Source organism: Acanthochromis polyacanthus, chromosome 6 (genome assembly GCF_021347895.1).
Source record: "Acanthochromis polyacanthus isolate Apoly-LR-REF ecotype Palm Island chromosome 6, KAUST_Apoly_ChrSc, whole genome shotgun sequence".
NCBI classification, from domain to species: domain Eukaryota; kingdom Metazoa; phylum Chordata; class Actinopteri; family Pomacentridae; genus Acanthochromis; species Acanthochromis polyacanthus.
In genome coordinates, this window is record NC_067118.1 from 15,425,877 (window position 1) to 15,446,123 (window position 20,247).

Sequence of the window (20,247 nt, forward strand, 5' to 3'; positions counted from 1 at the left end):
CCTAATGGGAATGCTTTCTTCCAGCTGACCCAATCCACAATGGAATGGGGTGTAACTGATGGCTGATAATTGTATAACAATGACTGAAGTTATAATTTATATTCTCTCGCCTTCAAGGTGACTGTAAAAGACTGAAGGTGGCTGGAGTTAGAGATTAGCCTCTATATTGGCACATCTGTCAAGATGCGAGGACCACAGAGAGCCATTTAACCATTTATTTCTTCTGCTTTGAATCTGATTGTCTCATAGATGATGGAAAGGACACGTAATAAATGGAAATAATAATTAACAAAAATAGGTGTTATCAAACACATCAAAGCACATACAGTTAGTGAAGAGTCCACCTTAACTCACTCAAAATGCATCTCAAATACAAAGCAGCAGGAAGTCAGCAGGCAGCATGCTGTGGCAGACAAGAGGCAGAGCAGAGCAGAGCTGAGGCTTCTATCACCTCAGGTGACTCCTGTTTGGCCAATGAAAGGAAGTACAGGTGACAGTGTTTTCTACAGTGACTGTTGGAAAAAACAATGGTAGTTGTTTTGCACACGTTTGACACCAGACAAGAATGTCCACAATTATTAAAATAAAAACTGAAGGAATATTTTTTGATCTAAATGTCTCAATTTATTAATATTAACAATATTCACGGTCAAACTGTGTGTATGTTACTGTGCAACTTTGTGTCTGTGTGTTTCAATGAACCTAAATCTGTGTTTCAATTATCCTAATTCTAATAATAAACCTGTATAACATGTCTATATAGACCCCAGCTAGCAAAAGTGAAGTGAGTAATTTAAAACGTGTTTTGATTTAAAGCAAGCTCTGAAGAGCAACTAGCTGTTTAAAACCAAGAAAGTGCTTGGACAGTGTGAAGGGCATATAAAACAATATTTATTGACAGAAATGATAGAATGGGGCCTGTGGGGGAAGAAAGCTGGTTTTGTGGTGGTTGGCAACACTGATCCTCCACGACAGCACTGGTCTTCCACTTGGACACTGTCCTCTGTCAGGCACAAGCTGTGAGGGAAACAAGATGGCAGTCACTGCACTTTTAGAATAATATTACTATTATTACTATACTATTATTAATAATATTACTCACACAATGAGGCAGAGTATCAACGCAGCCTGTGTTCACAGTCACCTTGGGCCAACACCAGTCCCACCACTGCTCGGAAGCTGTTGTGTGTGTGTGTGTGTGTGTGTGTGGAGTGTGTGTGTGTGTGTGTGTGGGGGGGGTAACTTTCCATGACCAGGGATCACAACTCGCACTCCTCTTCCTCTGTCTACTTGCTGTAGGTATAACTGCTGTGTTCTGGTGTAGAATCAGACACTGGCAACTCTTGTCGAACCCTGTTTTAGCACTGTCTCAACAACACATCTGACATGAAAAAGGACAAACTTTGTGTATAAAAAAATGGTGAAAACCAGACACGTTACAGGCAACACTATTTTTTAAAGCTCTCGAAACTTAGTTCAACAGGTACTTTCCACCAGTGACGTGTCTGAGTGGATCTGTTGTTAAACTACAATGGTAAAAGTTCACAATCATCATTTGGTCCAAACATCACGTAAAGACTTGGTTATCTGACTGAGAATTGATGTTAAATCTGATTAGCAGCACTATCAATAAACTCACCTGTTCCACTCTGCAGAGGCTCTTTTTCCACAGCAGGGGAAGCAGGCTGTATTCAACTGCAAACACACCGAAAGAGCTATGAGAAGAACAAAATAAAAATACAGTTATTTTTCTTAATATAAATAAACTTATTGTAACCTTACAAGTTTTACTCAATGAAATTAAACATATATTTTAAATGCTACAATTGATATAGCAATCATGAAAGAAAGTTCACACAACGTCACATAGGGTGCAGTATATAAAATAATATTTATCATGAAATTAACATTTAACCGTTCGTTTTGAATCAAATACTCTGGTTTAACCTCTTGGAATCCTACACAAAACACACAAATACATTTTACTACATTATCAGAGATTACTGGCTTAGTTCTGATGAGTCTAAAGGCACGAAGCTGGCTCTCTTTAAACACGGCTATATCACCGTGGTAACTTATGCTTAACTCATAACCAGGGACCCGTTTCACAAAGCAGGTTTAGTGAAAACTCAGTCTGTTAACTCTGAATGAGCCTTCATGGACGGACTTCACAAATCAAGTTGATAACCACCATCGTGCCTCCAGTTGAACACGGGAGCTAATCATGACTGGCCAGCTAATGCTAATTAGCGCTCGCGCTAGCTGGAAACAGTCGTTCAACATCACATAAAAGGCAACAGAAACAAACCTTGTGCCCACATCAGCCAGGTGCTCATGACACAACAGTAACACATTTCCTTCTATTTAGCAGACACACACTCTTACCTGTGTTTCCACTGCCGATAACAGTCCGACTCCGGAAGCTCTAGTTGTCAGTGAGACTCTTCTTCGTCTTCTTCTTCTTTTCCACTAGGCAAAGTATGGCTCACTGCTGCCTCCCCTGGCTGACTAAAATGAAAAGGCCAACTACACGACGCGGTCATGTTACACGGAGTGCTGCACAAGGTGCAGATCAACTTTCTATTGTGTACAATCACAAATTGCGACCGCACGCGTGTGTAAGCGCGTAACAGTATTTGTCAAACAGTGACAGACAGGCGTGCACGCGCTGCTTCATAGGTACGCAGCTTCTTGTTACGCGTGTAACACAATCTGCACGTTACAACGCACGCACGCACGCACGCACGCACGCACGCACGCACGCACGCACGCGTAACATAATAATCATGCATGTACACACACTTTGCTGCGAGTTGCTTTGATTGAGTAGAATCGATTCTGACGCCATACACACACACACACACACACACACACACACACACACACACACACACACACACACACACACACACACACACACACACACACACACACACACACACACACACACACACACACACACACACACACGTCTAGTTTAATCCTCTGTAGAGCCATGCAGACAACCAGCAGTCATGCCTGGAGAGAGGGAACTGAGAGAGGAGTGGGAGGGAAGGGGGAGTGGCAAGGTTCAGCTGCAGCCCTGACCTCTGTGTGTGTGTGTGTGTGTTGGGGGGTGGGGGTGGGGGGTTGAGAGAGAGCACGAGAGAGAAGATAATTAAACAGGGCAGACACATGAGCCCAGTGAGAAGGGTCGAGGTCACATGGAATAAGTCAGCTTGTCCGACCCCACCACCACCACCACCACACACTAGCCGCCGTGTATAAATGGCAGTGGGCTTTATATAAACAGATATCTTATTGTTCAGGATAGTTGTGGCAGTGTTTCTTTGAAGGAAGATGCTGAGAATATTGTCTTTTTGCTCAGAGATGGTTACACACTCCAATCATTACCTTGTCTTAGAGATCTACAATTAAATTGTTTTCCAAGGGCTTCAAGAGGTCTATTTTCTGCTCTCTAGGAGTGAAATGAGTGTGTGTGTGTGTGTGTGTGTGTGTGTGTGTGTGTGTGTGTGTGTGTGTGTGTGTGTGTGTGTGTGTGTGTGTGTGTGTGTGTGTGTGTGTGTGTGAGCATGTCTGTGTGTATGTGTGTGTGTGTTGGGTGGGAGCTATTTTTTGTTGTTTACTATTACATTTATACCTAGCATCCTCACTACTTTGGCGTTTTATAGCCCTAAAATGGAGACATTTGAAATTGCTGCTGACCCTGTTTTAGTTTACAAAAGTCCAGGGTTGTGTTGTAGTCTGACAGTATGACACAAATGCCCATATTTACCTTTTGATTGGGTCTGACCAGTCACTACGTGTCCTTCCTTGATTCATCACACCTCATATGACAGTTGTTTTGAAGAAAAAGTGATGATTTCCAGTCTGTTTTCCACCTCCGTGACTGCCGAATGCTCGTGTTACTTTCAGGACCAGTTCCACTTTGCCATGGGTCTAAGCAAGGAAATCTCTGGTTTCACTTTTCCTCATTGCTGCTTTGAATCTGTATTTTCTACAAGCAAGTAACCATCCCTCCGCTTCCTGTTGACAGCATCATGCTCAATGTACATGAATGGGTATGTGATATGTATGTTCAGATGTATTAGTATGGAAGGGAATTCTTTTTGTAACTGTGTTAAAACACTGATTTGAACGGAGATTGTTTCCATTGTAAAACACCATTTTACTTCATATTAGTGTGGACATAACCTAAATAGTGAAGCAAGTCTGGGCTTGGGGAGGGCTTCCTGAACCTGAGAAGCGGGCGTCCATGCCAGGAGGAAGGCTCCCCTTTCAGCATATTGTTTTATTTAGCATCTGCATGGCCGCTTCATTTGCCAAAGTAACACTGGAATGGATTAATTCTGGAGATTGGTGACTTGGAAGGAGGAATGGCCCGGCCTGGATGAGGGATGTTAACCACATTATAAGCCTTTGTTTCCAACATTTCATTCCTGAGGAGTAAACTGAGCTGCCTGTAACTTACCCCTTTACTACCCCTACCGAGAGGCCCAAGTTTGCTCATACACACAAGCACCCTCCACCTTGACTTCCTGACACGCTACAGCTGAGGTGTGACTGCAATTCACAGACTATGTTTCTGTTTGTGCCATGGCAGCCTAAATGAAAGCTGTCTGATTCTGCTCTGTTTGCCTAAATGCTTCTCCCTTTGCACAGTTTTCTCTGCATGCCAGTTTGCACTCGGTAAAAGGAAGCAGCCTAAACATGCCCATCACTGACTGATTTAACTTTAAACCCAGTGCTCTAACCTCCCCAAAACTTCCTATTTGGTACAGTCATTCTAGCAAGTCCAAATCCTTCTTCAGTTGTATCTTTCGATTGTGGCATTACAGTACTTCCTATAATTGGCTGTTGTGATAAAACAGAAACGTTGTAGTAGTCAGTCAAAGTTCAGGACAAAGTTTCCTTGTTGGATCAATTGGGCAGGTCAGTTATCCTCCTGATTAATGCAGTTTAACATTAACCCATCCTGCCTTAACAAAACTAAGTGCAGCCAGACATAACCATGAGTCAGAGCAGACTAAACAAAAGTAGAGCTCAGAGGTGTTTCTACATCATGCTGTCACGAAGACACGCCTTTTCTGAGAAAAGACCTGCAAGACAGTGCATCTATTTCAATGTCTGAGTGAATGGCTCATTCATAATTATGTTTTACTGCAGAAAATAGTGTGAAAACCTGCAGCTTCTGGTGTATTCTTCTCAAAATCATTCAGTTCTGAAAATGAACTTTTTGAAGGCACTATCATATTCCTCCAAATCTCTTATACTCTGTTGGCATAAACAACTCCTCAGGTATGCAGTGAAGTGGAAGTTTGAGGCATATTGTCTGATTCTTCTAACCAAAGATGTGGTTTTAGTAATAAAGACCAGGACTAAAAAGGATAGAATTTAAATGTCACTTTAATTTGAGTTGAGCCACTTTCAATGTATTTATCAATGTTCACAGAGGTGACGAAAGGAACCGACAACTTTGGTCTAACGAGTCTCAGAAGATCTTCATAGGAGACAAAAGGGAGAGTGATGGGAAGTAGTATGCTACATTTTCAAGGCATGACGTGTGTTTGTGAGCCAGGGGTAGCATCTTTGGGGTTTGTTCATACAAGTTATCTTTGTATTTCCCCATGTACTTTTGTAGTGGTTTGCACTGAATGCATTTAAGAGAACCAATGGTACATGCTACCAAAAAATTTTCTTAGTGCTATCGACCAAGCGCACATTGCAGGTGCATATCACTGTTGTTTTATCACCCAGCTCCATTTTGGACCAACACAGACTTATTTTCAGAGGAGGACTAAACAATAACGGCATTTGGTTGCACACAATAAAACCTGACTGAAGTTGTTTCATTCCCTTCATGAAGCAGGTGTAACAGATGTCGAGGGCAAGTGACAGATAGTTGTTTTTTGAATTTCCCAGTTAAATCCATGCCACCATTTTCTTCTAATTAAAATTGTAATTATGATACTGGTCAGTAAAATCGGGATATTTTCATTAAATTGTTTGGCCATCCAACAAAACTGAGAGCAAGATGGATCACTGTTACATATTTGCAGAGGTGAAATGATTAGTTGACCAACTGAAAAATAGTCAGTAGCTATTTTGATAATCATGGCTACCTCACTCTGTGTTTGTTTGTGCCGGACAGCGATGGCCAAGACACTTCCAGGAAAGATGAACAAACAGACACAACCCTGAGGATGGAGGAGGGGAGGGAAACAATGAGCACTGGTCCATGACTCGGGCATTTTGGGAGCAATGGCCATCTAGCAATGGAGGGGGTGGGGATGGGATATCGCCTGTATCTGTTTCACAATCACAGATCCGCAGCTGATACCCACCACAGAAAAGGTGACAATGGCTAGCCAGTCACAGCCCCCACCCCCAAAAACACACGCACACACCACTATCATCATCCCATGCTCTCACAATACTTCACCAAGCTCTTGGGAGCTGCCCTTCCACATGGCTGAGGCCAAGCCCGTGTCACCCACCCCCCTATCCCTTGAAGACACAACAAAGAGTTTTCTCGGGACCCAGCCTGCCTTCACAACAACAGAAAATACACCTCAAGCCCTTTCAGACTCTCTTCTCAATGTCTGCCATTGGACAGGCTGCCAAATGCTTGTTTGGAGAGCTGACACACCATTATTTCAAAGAGGGCAGTGGAGTATTTAATGTAGCCGCACACAAAACATTTGTGCTCTAAAGAAAAATGGTGAACTCTCTCTGAAATAAGTTTGTGCTGAAAGAAATTCAGCAGTGTTGGACACATTAGACCAAACTTGCAACCTCTTCAGGATGAAAAAGAATTCTTTTACTGCTGAAACACAATACAAGCTGACTGAAATATATAGCATACACTTGGTCATTGCTGGTACAGAATTTCCTTGATTTTTGCATTTTACAACACTGATGGTAAAGATGAACCAGATGTTAAAAACACTGCGGGCCAGTGATGGCTAAGGTTAATCAGCTTTCATTTTAGCCTTGTAGACAATGCAAACCCTGGCTGTAAACTGATGTAGTATATGCAATGGGAATTACATCTCAGAATTTCAGGTAAGCATTTCCACAAAAATCTCTATTAACGTGCTCTGAATTACATGATCGTGATGCATGTTCTGCCTAAAGTAGGTTGCCAATGGGATTTTTTTGAGAAATATGAAAGGATATATGGAGTAAAAAGCTTAACAATGGTAGTACTTTGTACTCACAAAATTGTTTTTTTTTCAGCCACACTGCTCAGGTTGTATGAAGCTAAAGCTCTACTGCTGTGTTTCTTCTAAAATAAAAATCCATATCTCTCACTGCTATCAACATCACATCCACTTTATGTAGAATTTGCAAAGCTGCTGAGTTAACTTGGCAGCTTCCTCCTTGTAGAAATTGTGCCAGTTCTATCAGAAATAAGATTAGCGGAGCTTATTATTAGCTTGAAAATCTCTGCATTGACTTTCTGTCTCTACCTGTCCCCAAACTGTGAGACGACACAGGAGACGCCCGAAGGAGTCCACCTATGGATCGCTGTCCAAGCAGTCTGAAAGGGATACCTGGGTCCTGACATGTTACTATGACATGTTACTACAGGAGGATATTCTAGGCCGTGCTTGGTTGATGTTGTTACGTGCTGCTGGTGCCGCTGAAGCAGACAAGGCTGTGAATGTGTGTGTGTGTGTGTGAGAGAGAGTGTGTGTGTGCGTGAGTGTGTTTGAACGTAATTCTGTCTGCTTCTGTATTCATTATAAGACTTAGGAGGCATTGTGGGGGTGGGCTCTGGGTGCTGTGTGGATGTCTGTGCTTATGGTTGTGTAGTTGTGTGTGTGGTTGGGTGCAGGGGGGGGGGGGGTGCATCACTGTGGGAGACAGGCAGATGGGGATGGAAATGAGTAGGCAGGGAGCTCATGGTAATCTCCTCCTACAGCTCCTACAGCTGATCCAGGCACAAAACAAGCATGCACACATGCACTTGCACGACTGCAAATCACACACTTGACCAGCACCATGCACAATCACACTCCAAATGAGGCAGAGGATGCCTTCACAATTCAAATGTTCCCATGAGTCTTACATGCAGATTTTGTGAGGTGTGGCCAAAATCTTTCGACAAAATCTGACTTACTTTTTTGTTTACAATATACTTCCAAATTTATTCTTTTATGTATTCTGTATTATTTTCTACAATGCATAAAACAATTAAATAAAAAAAACAATGAATGAGAAGAGAAGGTGTGTCCAAACTTTTGACTGGTAGTGTACATTTGAGCATATCTTTCATGTAAAGATTCATTTTGTTACGTTGTTGTGTGTGTGTAAGGTTAGCTGCTGCTGTCAGACAGCCATTTGCCCCGTGGGAGTTGCTCAGCAGCACACGATAGGCCCACTGCACTTCAAGAGAGGGTCACCTCTTCTTTTGGGAAGGGAAAGGTCATGTGATGCTGGCGGGGGGCTAACTCCAGTGACACACATTGCCGTCACAAACAAAGGGTGCTCCTGAGCTGACACAGCAAAAAGTAAACCCCTACTCCTGAATCCCACCAGTCAGTCTCACAAGGAAAGCTTTCCAGTTCTAAACACACATATTTTTCATCAGCTGGTCTAGTTGATTATCCTGTTCAACCTTAAATGACATGACATTTATTTGTAAATAGTCCAGTGAAACCCTAACCCAAACGTTAACCCTTTCGTGCTGTTAAAAAAAAGTCTAAACATTTCTAACCTTGAAAACCAGACATCATTTCACCTTCAAACCACTCACTAGTACCCTGCATCAACTTCATAGGTTGGTCTGACTCTTAAAATTTGTTTCAGCCTCTTGTGGCCCACTGAGGTGCTAGTGTGATACCTGAGCATCCCCGGTAAAGGAGCTTCAGGGTGGGTTAAGGAGGCCAAAGGTGAGAGGATAGTGCTTGAGAATGTGTAGTTATGGCAATAGCTGGTCTTACAGTGCCATGTTTGTTGATGAATATTTAAAAGACCCTCTCATTAAATCAACATGCTGGACCTCGCTGCCTATAGTAACCTACTATCAATATTGAATGGCCACAAAAACAGACAGTGTCGTTGGCTAACAGTCAGGCCAGACATCAAATTTCACCATCTGAACAAGAAGGTGCTTGTTTTCCACGCAACACCTGGAGGAGGTCACTGGGTTCTTCCTTCCGTGCAGCTCGTGCAATAATCCCAATGAGATACGCTCAAGGTCCTTTGAAGACTTAAGAATAGACACAGTAGCTGAGAGTGCTTGTTGGTTTCATGCTTTATTGGAAGGCTATGAATATTCTGATGGGGATTTCACAAAGTAAGAGGAAATAGTTTACTACCGTACATGCTCTTGGCTCCTGAAATGAATATGCTCTGAGCTTTGCGTGTACCACTTTCCCAGATAACTTGCATGCATGGTTGCCTACAACAGCATCAACATGGATAACTTGTTAGAGACTTTTTTCCCCTCTGTCTTCTTTGAATGGATGAGCAGAGAGGTGGGAGGTAGCCCCAGAGAGCCTTGTTTTACTACACCTGCCTTTTGTCTCCTCCGGGCAAAGACTGACTTATAGCCAGTCAGTTCCAGGCAGGTATATTAATGCCATGCTCAGTTCTCCCTGCCTGGGTTCTTCATAAAGCACTCGGTGGGCTGCTCCATCCATTTGTCACATTAAACCGTTGCTGATGGATGGAGAAACCAGTGAAGTCAGAGGAGACGGGGGATGGGAGTGCTGCATAGGGGATGGAGGGCAACCAATGGCTGGCAGTAAGGGCTTGAACTACCACTCTCTATCTCTTGCCCTCCACTGTGATTCTTCGTCTTTGATCAGACTTCTGCTTTTCGTCAAAGATACCTGTGAATTCCTTAACCCGTTGCGCTTCAGTGTTCCGCCCGCGGAACACTTTGAGATCTGCATAAGCATTTCCTTAAATGTCTGAAGCTGCAAACACGATTATACAAACACTATACACCGATGGAAAGCTTAGATTCTCATGAATCCGCCGGTATAAACCACTTTCAGATGTGATTACCACAGCGGGTAATATAAACACATTTGTCCGACAAACAACGAATATCCATCCATCCGTTCTCTATACACGGCTTTAACGTACACAGCGCGACTCACATTTGCGGGTTCATTATTACACACAGATGAAAATATTCCACAAAAAACGGCCATAATCCAACCTTGGACATGCAGACAAAACAAGCCAGTAATATATTTTGTCCAAAACATGTCTTGAAGTCAGTACATAATCCACGAATAGGTCGTTTTCGAGGAAATGCACCTTGCGATGCGCGTCCAACATTCCCTGTATTTCTTGTCATATTTTTATTTACAAATAAAATATTAGCGATTTTTTGTACTGAAAATGGCTGGAATTGACTGCACCTTATAGGGCTATGCTTCTTCTTCAGGGTTCACCAAATTAAAGATTTTTAACACCTTCTGCAAAGAACTGTCATTCATTGATAATTGTTTCTTTCTGTCCCTCCTGTGAGTGTAAAACAACTCTTCATGATATATTTAATTAAATTAACACAACCGGGACCCAGGTGAATTTTATTTAGGTTTAAATTCACATTTACCCATTATGAGATGACAATGCTTAACAGTTTTCAATGAGTCTTCATGTGACACTGGCACTTTTTCCACTCCCAAAACAGTACTGAGGTTTATCCATCAGCTCTAATGCAGTGACCTAAAAGAAGGTAATCCTGGCACCTTAAAAAGTTTACAAAATCTTGTAGCATTGCTTTGTATGGAACATTTGTTAGTTATCAAGCAGCATTTTGAATGCTGCAATACACAGACGCAAGGTGTTCGTGGATTGACACGTCAATTGACAGTAACTTCAGAGTCCTACAACAAACCGACTCCAGCTCATACTATTTATTAGATGTTTTCTTGCCTAGTGCACAGTCAAATAGCAACTGGGAAAATGCCCTTTTGTTCACACAACTTTAAAGGCTTTGAAATAAACAGCTTCTGGCAGGGAGACATGCTGTATGAAAAAAAATCACTGCACTTAATTCATTTTCCACTGCTACTTCAATGGCAGCCATTTGAAAAATTTTCCAGACAAATGCAGCAAGCTATACAACCTGTGACGCTCCTCCACTCTCTCCCTCGTTCCTGTGTGTGTTACAGTGCTCTCCTGTCTGCAGTTTTGGTGAAAACGCAGACTGAGACAGACGTTTGAAGACACATCAAAACCACTCCGTTGAATTTTCATCTCACAGTACTTTTGCTCCTCAAAGTTTTCATCGAAGAGACTCTGAGTGTAGTTTCTAATCACTGAGATATTTTTCCAGCATGGATGAAAAAAGCAAACTAAACTTGTTTTTTTCAGGGAATTTTCATTATAGAACAAGAACACTGAAAGAAGTATGGAAAAGTAGTAGCATGTGCGGAAAGCAATTAGCAAAGGTTTCAGCACGTAAAGTGACTTTTATTTGCGTACTAGTAAGATTAAGAGCAATTACAGTTCAGCTTTTTCTCAAAATGTATTTCATTCCTTGAGGTCAACCCAGAATCTATATTAAGAGCTACACTGCTCAAAAAAATTAAAGGAACACTTTTTAATCCAAGTATTGCATCAAATCAGTCAAACATGTGGAATACTGATCTGGTCAAGTAAGTACCTGAGGGGCTTTTTAGTCAGTTTCAGCTGCTTTGGTGTTCATAAAATTCACAACAGATGCACTAGAGGAGTAACAATGAGACAACCCCCAAAACAGGAATGAGTTTACAGGTGAAGGCCACTGACATTTTTTTTCCTTCCTAATGTTTTCAGATTGTTTTTCACTAGTTTTGCATTTGGCTAGGGTCAGAGTCACTTCTGGTAGCATGAGGCGATACCTGGACCCTACAGGGTCCTAAAGGTGAGTTTTCAGTCATGCTTGACAAAAAGACATTTTCACTAGGTGGTCACAAGACAGGCACTTTCCCTTCAGTCCTGTAAAGGCTTTGGTCCAACATGGTGGTCACAAACTTTGTCCTCAATTACGAAAACAGTTCAATGAAAAGCATTTCTGAAAACATTTAAGGGGATTTAAACAAAAACATTTAAGGAGAGGAATAAGCTATGCATTTGCTGAATATATTCTCATTTTAGTTCAGCAAAGGCTAGTTAACAGGTTTTAATGAAAGTTTCACAAGGCATCAAACTTTCGATTGATGAGTCTCATTTGAATCAAGTTGAGGTCTAGGCTACTTTATGTTAAGAAGGGGTGGGCAATGCAATGCCCTGTCACTCGAAATGCAACACAACACTACCGTAAAGCAGCGCAGGGCATTTCACATAGATAAGGAATGGAAACTGTCAGATCCTGTGGACACGTACCATGACTGTCCTCCATTAGAAACCTAGACTGCCCGGCCAGACAGCAGAACTCATTACACAGGCCTAATTGAATTGGTGGCTCCTTACTTTTCATAGCACACAGCACAATGTCTAAATTCTACTATTTGATATGGGAGCCATCTAAGCAGAAAATGCGGCATGGAATCTGCAAAAATATTTTTCTCTCACACCCACGCAATCAGGACAAATTTAAGCACTGCTGTGGACATTTGAAACGCTCACATTTGGCCAAACACTCCTAAAAAGAGAATGGAAATATTCGCTGAGCAGCCATTGAAATGCACAGCTACCAGCTGTTGTCCTGTCCACCGTGAGGACATGGCTGGCTGTCAGCAGGCTTAGCCAACACTGCGCCTTGCATATGAAACAGGACATGGCCTATATCCCCTCTGGGAGTTCACTTCCTCTGAGCCCCCACCATCACCACAGCTCCACCTCCCTCCTGAAACAAGCGGCCCCTTCAGCTGGAGGCCAGATATCCCAAGAAGGAGTGGGTGCTTTTCAGGGGTAGGGCTGGTTGTAGAAATAAAAGGGGAAGTTTAAACCTCTGCATATTTGAGAAAAGTCAAGTGTAATTCTGTTGCACAAAAAATTACACCCCCACACTACTTTCATATTTACAGACTTCACATTAAGCCACAGGATAACACATGGAAACAGTCTGCAAGAATGTGCTGTGTGTCAGCACAGTAGCATAGCATACGTGGAGCATAAACACAAAAAGCTTCTATCCTGCTTTATTGTTCTCACTGGATTCGTTATACATATTTATCTCTAAACAATCACTTCCCACCACTACAGCAGAAAAATGAGCCATGAGGAGGAAATCTGGATTTCCATTGCTGTTTTCAGCAGTAGCCAGTGGAATCGTGCTGAACTGCCATTCAAGTCTTCGTGTAACAGTTGTCTAAAACAAATTTACCCCTCAGAGGGAGTGGCCTCAAATGGAAAAGGTCTGGAATGTAAGCACAGTCTGACTGAATCGAATGAATCAGAATCATTTTATAAATAAATAAATAAATCTGAGTTCAATTCCATAACTTCAACTGAAAAAACTGCTTTACTTCCAAAACTGAAAAAGTTGCTGAAAACACAGAATATGTATAAGCAAGATCTTCACCATTTAGGAAGGTGCTAAAAAAGAGAAACTCTGACAATAACTTGCTTATTTTGAACCAAGCCCGAGCTGGCTCGACAACCCCACCCCCACTTGCTTTGTCATATCTCTCTGAAACAGATGGATTGTGTAGAAATCACATCATCTTGAGGGCGAATTATAAAGTTAGAAACATACTAAATCTGCAGCCACAATCCTTATCTAAACATCCTGATGCGGAAAGCCACTGATTATGTGTGCCACCCACATGTATACCAGCCAGAAACCAAAAAAATGGCATGAGCGAGTCGGAGAAGTGCTCCACACCCAGCATATAAACTAATTTAAACACTTCAATAGTTTACTGCCTTTGCTGGTGTTGTTTACAATCAACACTGTGGCTCGCATCCTCCAAGACAAGAAAGGAGAATAAACTGCAAATTAACAGTTCTTCCACAACTGCAGTAAAGCTGTAAAAAGTGAAGACATATTTTTACTCAAACGGTCTATGATTCAGACATATGCATGTAAGTGTCTGGGAGGGAAACTTTCAAAAGAGCGTCTGCAAGAAGGGAAGTGTAGCAATATCACTTCCTGCGTCTGTCTGCGTGCGAGACTACTGCAAAAACTTTGGCAACAGTCTCATTAATATTCACAGAACCACCCAGTTTCTCCGCTGACTGCACGCAGATGATGGCATTTTCTGCTGTATTGAAAGGTAGAAGGCAGCACGACTAGCACTTTGCCTCACATCCTCCAAGAACATTTTCAGAGTTCCTTGGCTGTACTGAAATGTGCTGACAAAAGGGAGCTGTGTTGTCATAAGTTTAGCAATATTCCTCAACTCACAACCAGCATGTATTCCCTCATTAGCGTTTCTTGAAACAGGGTGCTTGAGGGGAAAAAAGGATGAGTTGAATTAAAAGCTGGGTAGAGGCTCAAATGAGCCTTGGGCTTAAAACTTGGGTGCCCCATCTGCACTTATAAAAACAGAAGAGGCCCCTGAAAGTGGAGGTCCTTGAGGTGTGCTCACTCGAGTCTGAATAAAAGTGTGTGCCAAGAGTGGGTATTCACCATGCATGGCAGGACTTTGGCACTCTTCAGGACTTCAAGGGTCTCCCTGATTTCTCTTTCTTTGGCAGATTCTTCTGAAAGAAGCCCCAGTGGAGAAGTGGAGGGAAGCTGCTTGTAAACACTTTGCTGTTGCTTTCTGTCCCTCATCAACAAGTTTGCTGCCCTCAGAGGTTCACTGTGGTTTCAGTCAGATGGGAGGAAAAAGTTGGCAAGGGGGGAGGATTAGAGTGAATGTGTGTATGTCAGAGGTGGGTGGCTGGCCTGGGGTCAGTGGATGTTTTTTAGAGGGGGGGTTCTGATGTTTGCTGAATGCTCTCCTTTGTTGGGATCATATTATGTTTCCACCACAATACTTCTAAACCCTGCTTCATCAGCTCCATTCATGTGTAACAGTTCATGCAAATGGCTGCACTAGCCCTTTTTTTTCTAAGGGTGGGGTGGGGGTGGGATTCTTTTTATCAGTCTGCCACCCAACCCCTCTCTCTGCAAAATCTTCCCTGCACACCAAAATGAAGATTATAATTCCTGCATACAGTTTTAAAGTCAGTTAGTCTCAAAAAGCAGAGCTGGGGAAATTCAGACTTGATGCCTAGACTCCTTCCCTTCAACTGGAATTTGTGTATCTGATCACAAAATCCACAGGAAATGTGCACAGCCAAAACCTACTCAAACACTCTAATTCTGATCATTCAAATGTTTCAGAAGTATCTCAAGTGAAAAGAGAATCTGAAGATGTGGACACGAATAGGAAAAGCCAAAACTGATAGCTGCGCTGATTAAATCTGCAGGAAGCCAGACACATGACATTCAGACAAACATTACATACATTTAATGACAGAAGTCTCAGAGGCTACAAATACAAACATGTCTATGTCTTCCGATTTGCAACACACACATACTGCCAATGCGTGTATATCCCCCTGAAGAGTGTGTGCCTGATAGAGAAAACTAAAGAAGTAACTTTATCCAGACATGCATCTGAATATCTGTTTAATCTGTACTACATCCCCTTCCCCCAAAACGGTGGTTGACAATTTCCCATTGAGCCAATTGTGGGTAAATGAGATTGTATTTACTGTACATACCAATAAAAGTGAGTATAAAGATGTTTCATGGGGGGAATAATGGCTTTATTGCTACCAGAGGCATTTTGTTGTCACTGCTAGATGATGCCCAATTAGCAACAATATGGCAATGATAACCAAATACTGACTTAAGGTAAACACAAAACACACTACATACAAATCTAAATGACTATGTTTCAGGACCAGGGGGATTTTGGAAATATGGAAGGTGATAGAATTAACTACCTAAAAAGCATTTTTTATCTGGGAGGCACTTCAAGTTAAGGACTCTATAGTAGACAACTGGGAGTCCCAGAACTAAATCTTCAAACAGATACAATAGTGAAATTTTGCTGGGGACACCCTCCTGTCCCATGTCGATTCTAGGGTGCCACACTACATTTTAAAGAGCATCCTGCTAAATTTTAATCTGAATGTGTGGACTAAACTGTATGTAAACGAAAACTTCAAAACAAGCTCTGTGATATTAAATGGAGAGTAGAAAATCAAGCATGTAAGAAATTAGAGCAGGAAAGTACAATAAAATACCAATTAAAAGCGCTACAATACATGAATGATTTTAAGCACAATATCTATATGAACTGCAGTATACATAGAAAATAAATAAACCAAAGCTCCATGGAGGATCAGCTCACCCTGGATGATGCTTTCCTCTTGTACTTGTTGGCGAAGTCAAATTTCTCCTTGATCTCGTCCAGGAGCTGCTCCAGACGAGTCTTCTCCTCTTTCCCTGTGTAATCCTGGCCTAGGAGGATGTACGCCCTCCAGTTGGCCGAATCGAAGCCCCAGTGGCAAGTTCTGTTCTCCTGCGCCTTGTGACTGTGCACCACGAACTTGTGGGTCGGATACATGAGTCTGCAGTCCATGCACTGGACGCACGCTGCGTTTGGGCTGGTGTATAGCTCCGGCACGAACAAACCCTTGCACTTGCCGAAGCACTCGTGGTAGACTTTGAAGCTCCTATCGGTAAACTGCAGCTCCAGCGTGCCTCCGTTCAGCTCCTTCTTGCAGCGCGGCGGGTAGGCGCCTCCGTAGATCAGGGCGTTGCAGAGCCGCTCAGCGTCCGTCTTGGTGATGAGGCCGCAGGACGGCGCCGAGAAGGGCAGGATCCCCATGACTTTGAGGATCTCAAGCTGGTCCGCCGTGCAACGGGAGCAGTAGATGTGCAGCTCGTCGCACACTGAGTTGATCTGCTGCAGGGTGAAGTCCCGCAGCACCGTGTTGAGAATCTGCGGCAGGCACAGTCGCTTCTCCCCTCCGACCACGAAGCATGAGATGGTCTCGCCTTCCAGCACCGTTTCGCACCTCTCCGTGGAGCGGTCCGACGGGATGAACAGTGGGCCCGGCATCACGGGGGGCGGCAGATGCTGCAGAATCGGCTCGGGCTCCTTACCGTCCTTCTTGAAGAGCAGCTCATGTTGCCACCGGGCAGAGAAAGCCGCAGGTCCGCCCAGAGAGCTCATAGAGCTGAGGTGAAACTGCTTGAGAGTTTGTTGCAGTCCCGGATGAGGCTGGAAGCTCTGCCGACTTACAGTCTCCATGCTTTTCCTGCAACTTCAGAAGCGTAAATCCTTCTTGTCGTCGATCGGGAATCACAAGTATCTATCCGTTCTTGAATCTGGTAAATCCGCGGTGTCCCAGAATTGACCAAAATTGCGAAGCGCTTCATCAAATATCCAGGAAAAAGTCCCAGACGTGAGTTTACAGTTTTATTCCTGCGACTACAGAGTGAACACCGGCCAGTCGCTCCCTGTAGCGGGTCGCCGACTGTCCATATCTGAAAAGACGACTTTCCAAACTCAGAAGAAGCGAAAAGTTCCGTTTGTCGAATTCCAAAACAAAGTAGGCGAAAATGAACCAAAAGCGGGAGGTGAGAATCAATACAGCTCGATTAAAAAAAAAAATCCTTATTTGAGGTTCTTTCCGCTGTCGAGGACTGCAGCGATCTGCTCCGTCTGCCCCCGCAGTTCACTCTGACTGTATGGAGATGAGAAGTCTGAGAGCCAGCCTGCTCGCGCGCTCACTCTCTCTCTCCTCACAGTCTGTGGCTCTCTCTCCCCCTCGCGCTCCGTCTAGGTCTCTCACGCGCGCTCTCTCACGCGCCCCCTCCCTCTGTGTTTGTGTGTCTGGCTCAGTCATTGAATCCCAGCCAGGAATGTGAGTGACTCTGCAGGCAGGCCGGGCTCTTCCAGGAACAAGCCGTCACCCCCCAGCGCACGCGCGCGCGCGCGCGCGCACGCACACACACACACACACACACACACACACACACACACACACACACACACACACACACACACACACACACACACAGACTGCCCTGCCCTGCAGAGAGCACAGAAGAAGAAACCGAAGTGAAGGCAGCAGAGAGAAGACGGACGCTGCGTTCATGTCATATGGGGAAAAGCACCCGATGTTTACTGTAAGCCTGCTTACTGTAGAAATTAAATAAATACGTGTACTTTACTCAAGTGTTTCCAATTTATGCTGCTTTTCCCTGTGCTTCAGTGGAATTAACACAAAAACGTTGTACTTATTTACTATATTCACTTGAGAGACTGGCACATTACTATTTACATACGAGACCTGAAAGTATAAAATAGGACAACACACGCTGCCTTCGATCAAGCTGCATTTAATATTACCTTCGGTTAGATGCATAATATTACAACAGTAAATAAATGCGCCATTTTGCCTATTGAGTAGGTCACAATTGCTTTTTACTATATAATGCATACACGAAATGAATTAATGACTAAGACTGGGAGCCCATTTTTATGCAATTTCTTCAAAGTGGTAGCATTTTTTTCATTTTGAAAATACATTTTAAGTTCTTACTGACACCTCTATTGAATGCATGACTTTTACTGGACATGTTTCTAACAAATTGGTACTTGCACTATATCTGTATATGACGATAAGTCTCGCATTACCATTAATCTGGCATAAATGCCCAGTATACTCTGACAACGAGTGTTTAGTACAAAAACAGTGACTGGTTTAAAAGTCAGTAAAGCTTTGACTACCGGTGCTGCGTTCAGGCTTTATGGAAAATTGCTCATAGAATTTTGGAAAGAATCCATCGCTGACTTGCAACACAAATCTCCCCAGTTCTTTTCTGTTATAAGATCGACATGCAGATTTCCACTTGTGACTGCAGGTGCGTTGCCATCTGGACTGAAAGCAGAGGTGATCGGGCGAATGAGGATAATCATAGTTCCCACTTTTCTCATGGGTCACGAACGCAACATGAGAATAGAGAGCGTTTATGTGAATCATTTGGTTCACGGCTGCGGAATGAAAAAAAAAGTCTGAAGAGGATGGGTGGTGCTTTGCGAGACATGACAAATTTAGCTGTGGAAGAGGAAACGCAAATTACACTACTGACTGCGGTTTATTTATTTTCCCTTCTGCTTGAATGTGTCAAAAATGTTTGGCAAGAGGCGACGAATAAACAAGTTTCATGGATTGGAGACCTTGAGAAACAATTTTGCTAATGAAATGACACGAGCGTCTTCTTATGTATCTATTCGTTTTTGTTCTTCACGGCTTTCAGAGAATGCTAGTGAACAGCCAAACTAGTCCACTGTAAAAGTATACATTTTAATATAATTTGTGACTTTTCTATAAACATTTTATCTTTTAATAAATGTGATGTCTACAAATCTACAAAGATAACAGAATATTTAAAATTTATAGATTACAATTTATTATCGTATGTAAGTATATATTCAGAGGGCACACAGAATTGTTTCTAAAGTAGACTTATGCACAGGAAATCCCTTTTACATTTCATTCCTTAGAATTTTAATGTCGGAGAACAGAGATGACAATAAGAAGTGCATTTACTGACTAACAATCCTGTCTTACTACATCAACCTATGCGTGTCATGTGTCCAGAGCAAGTTCAACTCCAGTGCTGATGGATGCAGTTTGCTGTTCATGTGGCGTCCCCTAGCCAAACCCTACAGTAACTGCACCATGGCAGCAGCAGGGGTGGGGGAGAGTGGGGGTTAAAACCTGAAATCATCCTCCACTGCATGTCAGCAGAGAATAAAGAAAATATCTAAGATTATATTTTTGTGAATGTACGTGTGAAAATACTGTATGTTCCAATTAAATAAGGATCTATGTAGAACAAGCTGAAATAAAGGTTTGGGCAGATAAACCTTTTGGCTCCTGGTTTTTGTTGGGCAACTCCTGTTGCCCATTAATTATTACCTCAAATAGCTCAAAACCAACCAGCACTCCAGTGATGATGTATAGACAACATTAATTCTCCATCCATCCATCCATTCTCTATACACCGCTTTATCCTCACTAGGGTCGCGGGGGGTGCTGGAGCCTATCCCAGCTGACTCGGGAGAAGGCAGGGGACACCCTGGACAGGTCACCAGTCTGTTGCAGGGCTACATATACAGACAAACAATCACACTCACACCTACGGGCAATTTAGAGTCATCAATTAATCTCAGCATATTTTTGGACTGTTTGGACTCCAGAGCGCCCAGAGAAAACCCATGCATGCACAGGGAGAACATGCAAACTCCATGCAGAAAGATCCCAGGCCCAGGCCGGGACTCGAACCAGAGATCTTCTTGCTGCAAGGCAAACAAGCTAACCACTACGCCACTG

At 43.0% G+C, this 20,247-nt stretch overlaps 1 protein-coding gene and 1 long non-coding RNA gene across 2 annotated transcripts in view; both read right to left on the reverse strand.

The window, feature by feature from the left end:
- Positions 1-17,751, reverse strand: part of skia (v-ski avian sarcoma viral oncogene homolog a) — an 88,299-nt gene extending 70,548 nt beyond the window's left edge. Inside the window, exon 1 of the mRNA XM_051949361.1 lies at positions 16,248-17,751. Within this exon, the coding sequence (XP_051805321.1) occupies positions 16,248-17,153 (906 nt within the window). The 5' untranslated portion in view covers positions 17,154-17,751. The remainder of the gene's footprint in view (positions 1-16,247) is intronic.
- Positions 872-2,672, reverse strand: LOC127534389 (uncharacterized). The gene is made up of 3 exons (XR_007942501.1): positions 2,386-2,672; positions 1,640-1,715; positions 872-1,381 (listed from the first exon to the last, which is right to left on the reverse strand). It is a non-coding gene; the product is annotated as an uncharacterized LOC127534389 (long non-coding RNA).
- Positions 17,752-20,247: the final 2,496 nt, after the last annotated feature.